The sequence below is a fragment of the Strongylocentrotus purpuratus genome, unplaced genomic scaffold, assembly GCF_000002235.5.
Source record: "Strongylocentrotus purpuratus isolate Spur 01 unplaced genomic scaffold, Spur_5.0 spur5_scaffold_11, whole genome shotgun sequence".
NCBI lineage: Eukaryota > Metazoa > Echinodermata > Echinoidea > Camarodonta > Strongylocentrotidae > Strongylocentrotus > Strongylocentrotus purpuratus.
In genome coordinates this window covers 23,925,305-23,937,448 of record NW_022145596.1, presented here as the reverse complement: position 1 = coordinate 23,937,448, position 12,144 = coordinate 23,925,305, and the positions used below count along the sequence as shown (strand labels likewise).

Here is a 12,144-nt window from a genome sequence, read left to right as displayed (position 1 = left end):
CATTCAAGCATTTATTATGACAATATGCGTTCACTCATACTTAAATTGGTGCACACAGAATACTCCAATATCCAGTCCTTAGGGAAACCTTGTGACCGTCATGACGAAAAACGAGAAGAAATGAAAAGAAATTTCTCAAAGTAGATGGATATTAGTCAAATCTTGAGAACAAAAAAAATTGCACACAAGAATCACCCTGAGGAGGAAAAAAAATATCACCATGGATACGAGGATAGTACAATCTGGTCAAACGTAATATACAAATACTCTACAACAATACATAATATACACATATAGCCTGTTATAAGCTGCTACAAGTATTATAAATATGTATACATATATATGTCTGTACACATAAAATGGTTTGTATATACAATTATACATGGGTAAAGCAGCCAAGAAAATGCAGTAAAATGCCTGAAATATAGCGGATTTATGTGAAAATAACTTCTGTTTGCATACATATTACATTCTAATACGTAGTGTGGGACCTTGTTTGCATAAATATGGTTCCTCAATCTCCTCCCTCCCCCTATATGCCCTGGCAATTATCAAGGAATAAATATTTACAGCTTTACAATGTGCGTTTGATCAGTTCCATATGAACTTTGAACAAAAACAAAAGACACTATCACACTTATTCTTCTATTGGTACCATAAGGGAGCCTTCGAAAGGCAGGTCTACTCCAAAAGTCACGAACCCTTTATTTCAGTAAACGAAGCACGAAAACGGTTGGATGCTTCACCGGGAAACAAGATGCCATTGGGGAAAGGATGCTTTGAATGAAGTTCAATTTGTAATATACAGCTATAAATATATCACACACTATTTACTTCACCTCATGTTTCTCCACACTATTCTGCTGCACATGCAAAATGCGTGTGTATTTTCTGCCGATTTATAGCTATGTCTTTGCCAAGGTTTTGGATGTCATAATAAATATATATATCATATATCTCATACAATTTTATTTTGCAGATAAACCATTTTTAGATTAACCCTCCCACTCTCAACAGTCAGCCTGAGATAACAATGGCTAGAGTCTATGGAAAGTATTTATCAAACCAAAAAGAAATCTTTGCTTTCTTAGGTTGAGTGTGTGTACTAAAGCAGAGGCAATTTTCAGTACTGTATTGATACTCTATGCATGGACAGCAGAGATGACATCAAGTCTAAAATGATAGTTATCTTTCCCAACCTGCAGTAAAAATGCAGCATTTGAAAACTTGTCAATATTTTGGATGGGTTACAAAATTTAATTGTATCGCTTTTTTCTTTTCTTCTTCGTATATTAAATCTCACTTCTAAACCTTTACTTCTTGGATTTTCTACAAGAATTGTGCTGGTTGTTCACGTCATTCAGACACTGAAGATTTTTATTTCTACAAACCAAAGAACTAACAGATCTCATCTTGTACTCTTTCAAAATTCAGGGATATTCATATGTGTATATTCAGCCATTTTGTTTAAAAGCTTTAAAGTTAGTTTCCTTTTCACTCTATATTTCTGTAAAAATTAACAAACTATAAAAAAAACTATGGACACAAACAGCAGTTAAGCTATCAATCATCAAAATATTTCCTTTGCCATCAAAAGGTAAGAAAGAACAATCAATTTGTGCAAGGAAGCTTAAATATTAGGAGGCTATGCAAAAGTAAAAGAGTCAAAAATAAAGATATGATAGTATAATTTTATTTTGTAATCACCTTGTGATAATACAAGCATTCAGATTAAATAAAATCCAACATTGATATTTCAGAATTTGAATCCTTCAGTCACTATCGATGCAATGTGGATGAACCTCGGCAAGCAACCACCATCACAAAAATACTGGGTTATTCTAGAACAGGAGAGGTAACAAAGTCTAACACATGTCTAACATACATCCTCCAGCCCCCCCCCCCTAACTCTCACCCCCCCTCCCCTATCGCTCCCTCCCTCATCCTGCTCTCCGTCATTGCTACTGTTGTACATGTACTGTATGACACTGTATATAATATTCACATCAACCTTCATACACCATGGTTTTAAACCAGAGTATTACCAAAATAACACTCCCAAACAAATGCATTGGGGTGAACCCAGTGAAGTGATTATCCTGGGTTTTTTTCACACAACCTTTTTCCATGACAAAAAAAAAAAAATCAGTGACAAATCTGCTGATAACCAATCAGAAGCAAGGAATGGTATAGCTTATAACAAAGACTGTCATTTGTCACTGATGACAAGTTTTGTGAAACGGGGTCCTGTAGTGAAGAATACATCTTTGGCACAGCTTCCGTCCCTTTCTGCATCCAAATTTTATATCGATGAACCTTCGATCCATTCCCTGCTCTTCAAATGCAGAGATGCGATCTAAGATACTGAAGACATTGGGTATAGTTGGTTGAAGATTGTGTATCTAGATCTCCTCAGCAATTCAGTTTGATATCCATTGTTACCATGGCGATAACAATCATTCCCTTTACAATCTAATCTATCATTGTGCCAGGTATCCTTCTCTGTTCTTATTGATGAATTCTCTAAGTACACTGCATCCAAATTGCTTCTCTCCTTGTTGCATTTCATCTAAAAAAAAAGATTTTTAAATTGTGTCATTTGCTTTTTTTAGCCTGCTATATATCGTGCAGTTGTCATGACGATCTAGGAATAGTAGAACTGCATCTTTCGTCTTGCTTTAAAGTTTGCTTACTCCTTACTTACAATCCATCAATGGCAGGTTTCTACTTTAACCGCCCGTATCTCAAATTCTCTATCTTGCCATGCTTGTCCAATAACTCATCACATGGATAATTATGATGTCTCTATCCTCCCACGAGTCCAAGACATCACGCGACCATCACCGGCCATCACTTGCAATTTTCGTTGTGATCGATCTTTTCTCCTTCCGTCTCTTCGAGCGCTTTGGCCTCTGTCTCCTCCTCGCAGTCGTCTTCGTCCTCCTCGGCCATCTTATCTCCGTTGAGCTCGCTCTTGAACTGGATGTGGAAGAAGTCCAGTGAGTTGGTGCTGCTCAGCCGTCTCTGCTTGGTCTCGTCTCGCAGCTTCGTCCACATCACCCTGTTGGTCTCCACCGCATCCACCACGGTTTTCGTCTGGGGAAACGTCTGGCCCAGTACCCTGCAGGAAATACAAGAAATGTTGGTTATAATAATAATAATATTCACGTTTATATAGCACTTAATACAAATGTCTCTAAGCACTTTACAGATATACTATTACCCCGGTCATTGGATTCAATACTTGCCTGCATACACTGTGTGCACAATCTCCACTACCTGGTGAGCATTCCAGCCCGGTGTTACTTGACACTCAAAAACTGTCTAGAATGACTCTACCTTATTCCTGGACAAAAAGCATAAGCTTTTAATTGGAATGAAAACTTCACCTCAAAGGTGATTGAAAATGGAATCCAAATTTATTCCCCCCATACACAAACATTCTTTATCAAAAAGAAATTGTCAATTTGCAAATTTAAATAGTGATTACAGATTTCACTCTGCATTGCCAGTTTAGAAACTTAAAGCCCCACCGCACTATTTTGGCCAGGAGGGTTTAGACCTCCCTGCATGGTCACTGGCTGGTGGTTTTCGCATCAAATCAGCTCTCAATTAACATAAGAAAAAGAGGATCATGGGGGACCAAGGGTCACCGATTAGACATTGTTTGCTATATAGAGGGCGCAAGTAGCTATAAGTAGTGCAGTGAGGCTTTAATCCAAAGACTACTGAATTGTTGATTAGTGTTTTTACCTGTATAGAGGTAGAGCTATGTGGTCCAGGAATCCAATCTGGAGCTCTGGAATACAAGCCTTCTCTCGATCAAACATCTCTGGTGTCTCCAGGCCCATGGCCTTCTCCAGGTCTCCCTGGCTGAAGAACTCGTGGTAAATCAGCTCCTGCAGGATCAAGATTCAAGATTCAAATGAGGTTTTATTCACGACTTGTCAAAAAGTCCAAAGACTAAAAATGCAAATTTACATCAAACATACAATCATATAAAAAAAAGCTTTTAAAGACATATATTTATATATATAAAGAAAACATAGCAAATGGGGGAAAAAAAAAAATATATATATATATATATATATATATATATAAATGAATGTGATCAAGCAAAATGGTTTAATAGCAATTAATGCTTCATCTTAAAGGCATCGTTTAACAATGTTAAATTTGGGATGCATGGCTCTTCATGTTATCAGTGTCTGTGATATGGTGTAATATTGAAGCCTAAAAAAAATTGCGCTTCAAAATGATCATGAAGTGCCTCAAAAAATCTTTGAGTGACCGGTTTTACCATACTTGTTTTCCCCAAGAGACTGTAGTGTTATAAAAAACGTTAGGAAAATTTTAAAAAAATGAAGTTTCGATTTGCAATCATATATATCTTGATAATCAGAAAGGCGATTGGTTTTTTACAGTCATGGGATTCCTGACTGACCTAAAGGTTTATAATTGTGATTGCAGTATAAGCTATATCCAGGATTTTGTTTCAGAATCTGAGGCAATGTTAATACCGAGTCACTTTAATCTCATTGTCACGCTGACTATATCTCTTTAATTGCTTCACTTTAGAACTAAAGGACATTCTGCAGTAATATCTGTGCGCATGTTAGTTGTGGAACATCCTTCGAACAGGCTTCTTTTCTTAGTTTAATTCATCCTGTTTTCCAAGATTCCTTGAATTACTTACTAACAAAACAATAACATGACTTGTTACACTGATGTTTTCTGGTTTTAAGAAGCCTCTACCGGTATTTTTACGAGGCAAATGGTTCAATAGTGATACTCCATCTTAATCTCATCGTAACATGGACTATATTTCTTTTATGGCTTCACTTTAGAACTTAAGGACATTCTGCAGTAATATCTGTTCGCACGTGAGCAGTGGAACGTCCTTCAAAAAGGCTTTAATTATGGACTTATTATCATCATGTTTTCCAAGTTTCCTTGCATCACTTACAAAAACTGATGTGGGACGTCCTTCAAAAAGGCTTTAATTATGGACTCATTATCATCCTGTTTTCCAAGTTTCTTTGCATCACTTACAAAAACTGACGAGACAACAAATGACTCTGACGTTTCATGGTTTTAAGAAGCCATATAGTGATTTACATCCAAACACGTTATCTCTGGAAGGTCTGCATAATAGTACCTCATCCCCTAACCACACGTACATGATATATGTACAAAATGTCACACTTTCAAAGCTTTCCTCTCCCTCTACACCCCTTTTAATCTTTCCAGTTCTTTCTAAAAATTCTTCTGTTTGGTGCACTACCAAGTTCTCTCCTTTTCTGACCCTTGCCTCTAATTCCTACTCATCCCCTGCCACTATCTGATACTAAATCTCTTTTCATTGGTACATGACAAAAGCGAAGACCATGAAAGACCTACAGCAACAATGGATGAGGGGACTTGAGTTGCCATTAAACGAATATCAATATTATTAATATTATCTTTAAATATTTGTGGTGTGACTGTACTACTCAATTTAACTGTTCAGGGGGAGGGGGGTGTTTCACAAAGATTCTGAATCAAACTTAACTTTAAGTTGGACTTAAACATTATGGAGAGCTATTTGTAGCCTTGAAATAAAATACATTCAGAAGCAAAAATTCAAGTACTTCAGACTGTTCATAATTCTACATCAAGAACATGAAATCTCCTTGATAATAGATAATTTGAATCAATATTCTATGCCATTTAAGATACTTAAAACAAATATTTTCAAAGATGCTAATGGCTTTCCATAATTGTTAAGTCCAACTTCGAGTTAAGTTCAACTTAGGATCTTTGTGAAACACCCCTCAGGTCTTTTACAGATAATCCGCAATCGCACAGAAGAGCGATCTAGCTAGTACTTACAGCAATCTTTTTAGTCCAGGACCAGTTCTTGGTCTGATCTGAAAGGTCACAGCAGGTCATGAGCATGCAGAGCAGCAGCTTGTGATGTTCAGGGTCGTCCACGTTGTACCCGTCCCTAGCCATCTTCTCCAGGTCTTTGTGGATCCTGAGGTGATGGGCCAGGTCTGTCGCTAGGATGATGTCCTGGACCAGGTCGAGGGCCTTCTGATATTCCTGTTAATGAGGGGGCGAACGTGAGAAGTTATGATGGGGAGTTGTCTTCATTAGTCCTTCTCTCTCTCCTCTTTCTTCCTTTCATTCATACTCTCTTCTTTTTCTTTCTTTTTCTAAAAACCTCCTTAAAGTCTATAATCCATTCTTTTGCTCTTTTTTTATTGTCTTCCTTTATCAACAATTTTTTTAATGTAATCAACATCATTTTCTACACCTACTTTTTTTTTCTTCTTTCAATATATCACTTATACATACATGTAGAAATGATATCCAACATATGTAATGGTACGACACTAAAAGAAATGCATTGAACCCTTCAAATACATCTTAAAAGGCCAGTGGGTACGTGTTCTATGAATACAATATAGCACAACTCATCTTCAAAGGAAACTAGGGGGCCTACACATTTAGAGAGGGAGAAAAATATATAGAGAAACAAAGAGCTCAAGAGAAAAGAGAATGAGAAAGAGATTGAGAAATGACAAAAAGGGCAGGACTGAGAGAGAGAGAGAGGAAGAGAGAGAGAGAGAGAGAGAGAGGGGGGGGGGGGAGGAGAGAGAAAGAGATACCGAGGGGGAGGGTGGGAGAGAGAGCGAAACATAATTGATCTTACGTCTCTGTTGAGGTTCTCAAAGATGTTGCATCCCTCTGTGTTGACGATGCACATGGCCTGAGCAAAGTGATGTCTCTCCATGACTGAACCTTCAGAGCTGTAGAGAGCCGCCAGTACTGATTGCTATAGCAACCAAACAAACAAGAGAACAAGTTTGTCAACATGTACATTTCAATGTGGGCTTTCGATGCCAATAACATGATCAAACCCTTTTACCAATAAATTCACCAATGATTTCTGTTTGAGATACAAAGGACATTGATATTACTCTAGAGTAGAAAATGAATCTTTGCCATGGTGTTACAAAGTGTAATACTATTGATTGACACTAGCAGAAATTTGCATTCGATAAATGCACATATATCCAAATAATCTATGCTTACCACTGTATTTTTATTGTATTGGTGTAGTGGTAACTAAACAAGTTTATATAAATATTTGTTTTATTAGCTTACATATCATTCAGGACGTATGCCAAGTTTCCAAAAAGAAAGTATCCCAACAAACATTTTTTTCTTCCTCAAAAACATGCACAAAAGTAATTATCATATATATTATCATATATTTGCATATATTTGCATGAATAAAGCAGAATATTTTTGGTATCTTACCGAGTGAACTTGGAAGCTGTTGTTTGTTCCTCTGTGATCCAAGTCATGGCACAGACAGGCCACAAACAACGCAAACACCTCAATCTCACTGTAAAATCACAATATCCAAACAAAAGTTGGTTGATATCTCAACTCATTGAACACTGAACTCTCTTTCCCCCATGCTAAATACAGACAACACCCAATTCTCAGAAGAAACGTCTCAAACAAAAAGTACACCTAATGTTGCTCATCACCAGTTGTTCATTTTTAATTAAGAACTTCTCAAAAGTAAATAATGGAAATATTCAGGTGTTGTGGTCTAGTAGATAAGTTACCGCAGTGTAGATCGCAAGGTACAAGGTTCAAATCCCGAACCGGCACTAACGTCTTTTGGCAAGAGGTTGATCTACATTTGCCGCTGTCCATCCAGGTGTATTATAAATGTATGTTATTATTATCATAATTATTACTTGTCACAGAGAAAATGATACCCAGGACAGCTGCTATCCAGACAGCTCTCACCATGTAGTACAAGTACCCCAGAGACAATGATACATTTAGGACAATCATCAATCTAGGTTGCCCACAATATCATCCTACAGAATTGAAATGCTCCCCAGGGAGTGAAGAATGTCCCTACATTGGGTGTGGGCAAGCCTGAATCTGATGACCGGGGTAATGATATATACTGCACCTCATCAGGGTAGAAGTTGCTTTGGTGATAATAGTCGGGGGAAGGGGGCATCACAAAGAATTCTGCACTATATCCAAGATTAAAGGGACTTTGTAACATTGTTCAGATGAGAGATAGTGGTGCTAAGGTAGTGACTTCAATGCTAGATGTACAATTAAAGATAATCTGAAAATTTGAGTGAAAATGGATCATTATTCATGGTACAAATTGGGAAAAACTGATCTGATCGATTCCTTAATTCTCCCAACTATATCATTCTACTTCTCTTCCGCTACTTGTCAAAACCTGTTCAGCATCAAGACAAGGACAATTTAATTACATTTTAGGTGAATGTAAATCGTCACAAAGCAATAAAATGGCTCTACATTCCATTCCAGACATTGAAGTGTTGACAGATTTTTTTATGTATTTTTCTCATGGAAAAACGATTGGGAAAATTCAAAAATGGTTGGGAGAATTTACTGTCAATCACTGTTAGAGGGTGCCTCACATCGACGCCTTCAAAGAAAACCATAGATATCTTTGTGGTTTGAGAATTTGTTCAGGATTTTTTGCATGTCAGAGGGTTATTATAGTAGAAGGAATATAGTAAGTAACATTTTATACAAAAATTAAGCAATTTTTTTCATCAACCTTCAACAATGTTACCGAGTCACTTTAATTTACGATTACATCAGGAACTTACGTGAGGACTTTGAGGGAGTCCATATTCTTGTAGAGAAGATAGCAAAAGTGACCAACGGTGAAGGCATGGTACCAGTTGTGGTACGGCGGGTCCCTGTAGCCCCTCTTGACCAGCATGCAGAACTTTGCCAGGGTTCTTCGGTTGATTCGCCAGCGGTTGATCATATTCATGTCGTCAAACATACACATGCACGCCTGGAAACGTGAGAGGGAAATATGTTCAGGAATCATAATTTATCATTATCATCATCATCATAATCTTCATCATCATCATCATCTACTTCATCATCATCATCATCATCATCATCATCATCGTCATCATCATCATCATCATCATCATCATCGTCATCATCATCATCATCATCATCATCACCATCACCATCACCATCACCATCACCATCACCATCACCATCATCATCATCATCACCATCATCTTTCATCACCATCTTCCTCCTCACCACCACCACCACCACCACCACCACCACCACCACCACCACCACCACCACCACCACCACCACCACCACCACCACCACCACCACCACCACCACCACCACCACCACCACCACCACCACCACCACCACCACCACCACCACCACCACCACCACCACCACCACCACCACCACCACCACCACCACCACCACCACCACCACCACCACCACCACCACCACCACCACCACCACCACCACCACCACCACCATCACCACCATCCCCAAATACAACATCCTCCTCTCCCTAACCACCACCACCACCACCAACACAGCATCATCTATTACATTAACATTTAGCATCTGTTACCTTAATCATCATTATCCTCACTCCAACCAATCAGAACAATCTTCACATTCTCATCCTCATCACCATCCCAATCATCAATCATTATCCTCACAACCGATATCATCACTACCACCACCCTGCTCGTGGAATGTCGATGAGCATACCTTCAATGTGTCCGAGTCTGGAATACTGCGAGGGGAATATGTGAAATTTGACATCCGGGGACTGAACTGTTTGATTGACGGGATTTCGCTGCTCAGGAGAATCTTCGACTCGTCATCCCCGACCTGTAGACAAAGGGATCAAAACAAAATGAAATTTTTTAACCTTACATCCTCATGATATTCTAGGACAACTACCACCATATATCAACATTCCTTAAACAATTACAAAACTTGGTAAGGGTATGAATTATTTAGTTGTTATACAGCTCTTGATATGATGGTCCAGGATCATTACAATTGTTGAAACCTGCTTAAATAACCTCCTTAAACCTGCTTTCATCACTTATAACTAGAGCACTAGAGCTCAATATTCCTAGGAGTCCAATTCTTAGGATCCCAAGTCTTAGGATTCCAAATCTTAGGATCCCAAGTCTTAGGATTCCAAGTCTTAGGATCCCAAGTATTAGGATCCCTATTCTTAGGATCCCAAGTCTTAGGATTCCAAGTATTAGGATCCCTAGTCTTAGAAGTCCAAGTCTGAGGATTACAAGTCTTAGGCGTCCAAGTCTTAGGATCCCAAGTCTTAGGAGTCCAAGTCTGAGGATCCCAAGTCTTAGGATCCCAAGTCTTAGGATCCCAAGTCTTAGGATCCCAAGTCTTAGGATCCCAAGTCTTAGGATTCCAAGCCTTAGGATCCCAAGTTTTAGGATTCCAAGTCCTAGGAGTCCGAGACTTAATATTCCAAGTCCAACCTGGGTCATTAGGGTTGTACATCCACTCATTCAAGCTGACAGCTAGCATTGAGAAGTCACCAGATTACATGATATATAAACCTACCTCCATATGGTACATCATAAGCTCATTGGCCAATGTGCTGCGGTATTGAGCGTCCTTCATCTTCTTGTATAGCAAACTCTGAAAAGATAAATATAATGAAATACATTGTTGTAAATCTTTAATATCTAATATTGAAAATAAAATGGACTATATATCTAGACAGATTGAAATGTGTGTCTTTCTTCATGAATTCTTAAACCAATTTATGACCTGTGAAGTTAGATATAGTTGATTAAATATTGTTTTGTAATGTTAAGCAAAGAATAAATGACCTATGATCAACTCGTCTTTGAACGCTGTATTTGGGAAAAAGGTTGATACTGTTGGCAGTGTGAGGGTTAAAAATAAAAAAGGGTTGAAATATGGAAAAAAATAAATGAGTTAGTATACATACTTAGTATAAAAATATGAAAGAAAGTAGTGACATCACAGAGACAAAGATCAATGAGAAAAAGAAGTAAAATGAGAAGGGGAAAAAAAAAGCATTAATTTCATTAGAAATATGTTATGGTATCTATAAACCAATTTTTTCATTTTATTTTTAACTCAACTGAATTAGGATACATGTGATAGAGTAAGGACACAAATATATTAGCAGGTGTATAAGAAACATAAAAAAGATAACAACTGTAATGCATTATTGCCAATTATTTAATAAAATTATATTGTCCAAATTTTCGAAAAAGCAACACAGATAAAGTGACATCATTAATAACAATGATAATAATAGTAGGTTCGTGTATAGCACTCGTCTCTCAGACACTACACTCCTGGCCCTCTTCTTCTTCTTTGATTTCCAATAGCAGTCCTGCATCTCACATTCCAGCCATCGTCATCACCTTCAAGTAGGTTGAGGAAGAAATTCTTCATTAATCTTCATTCATTAACTTCATTTAATTCTTTTACCGGCCCGCTTGTCGCCCTCTTTCTCTCGGACACAAAGGCATTTCCCCTCTCTTTTCCTTGTAGATCCAGCACGACTACCCCGTCACTCTCAGTCTTGGTAGAACAATCTCAAAGAGCTATTAATGCACTCAACTTGTTCCAACATCCACCAAACTTTCGCAGGAAGTAGGCGGACATCTCAGGAATTAGAGTTCTTCGTCCCATAATGATTGGATCTTAAGTAACCAAGGGAAGGCAACATTTCACAATAGGCCTGTCCTCATCAGCTCGAGATTGCCAAATGGCCCGCTATTTCTGATTCGGGAAATAATCCTGAAGTTACAAATCGCGTCTTCATCAGCTCGAGACTTGACCTCGAAACTTGAAACTCGAGCTCGAGATATTTTGCTCAGCGTTAGTCTTTGGGCTGGTGAAGACGCACCGGACAACTAGCGGGATATTTCGCCAAGTAGCAGGATATTTTGCAAACTAGCCCAAGATACCTTGGGATGATTATCTCGACCAAATATCCGCTAATTGCAATTTCGGGCTGATGAAGACGCAAGTTAACTGGATAATTTGCGATCTGGATAGTTCAAATAGCGGGATATTTGGCAATCTCGAGCAGATAAAGACGGGACTAATGATGAGGAGGTGGTGGTGCACACCTAAGTGCGTCACCCTTTTTCTTTCTTCTTTATCTTTAAAGGGCCTTACAGCCTCTCACGAATCATTCTGTTGTCATAAAAACATTTCCAATTGATCTTCTTGACTGAATCCCACCACTCTATACACAGCAACTGGTAAAAAAAAAAA

The 12,144-nt window shown here is 38.2% G+C and overlaps 1 protein-coding gene across 1 annotated transcript in view; it reads right to left on the bottom strand.

The window, feature by feature from the left end:
• Positions 1-1,943: 1,943 nt before the first annotated feature.
• LOC115922298 (cGMP-dependent 3',5'-cyclic phosphodiesterase-like) overlaps positions 1,944-12,144 on the bottom strand; it is a 65,785-nt gene continuing 55,584 nt past the window's right edge. The window contains exons 14-21 of the mRNA XM_030980929.1: positions 10,444-10,521; positions 9,607-9,729; positions 8,670-8,863; positions 7,309-7,396; positions 6,698-6,820; positions 5,872-6,084; positions 3,754-3,899; positions 1,944-3,121 (exon numbers count right to left, since the gene is read on the bottom strand). Of these exons, the coding sequence (XP_030836789.1) occupies positions 2,851-3,121; positions 3,754-3,899; positions 5,872-6,084; positions 6,698-6,820; positions 7,309-7,396; positions 8,670-8,863; positions 9,607-9,729; positions 10,444-10,521 (1,236 nt within the window). The 3' untranslated portion in view covers positions 1,944-2,850. The remainder of the gene's footprint in view (positions 3,122-3,753; positions 3,900-5,871; positions 6,085-6,697; positions 6,821-7,308; positions 7,397-8,669; positions 8,864-9,606; positions 9,730-10,443; positions 10,522-12,144) is intronic.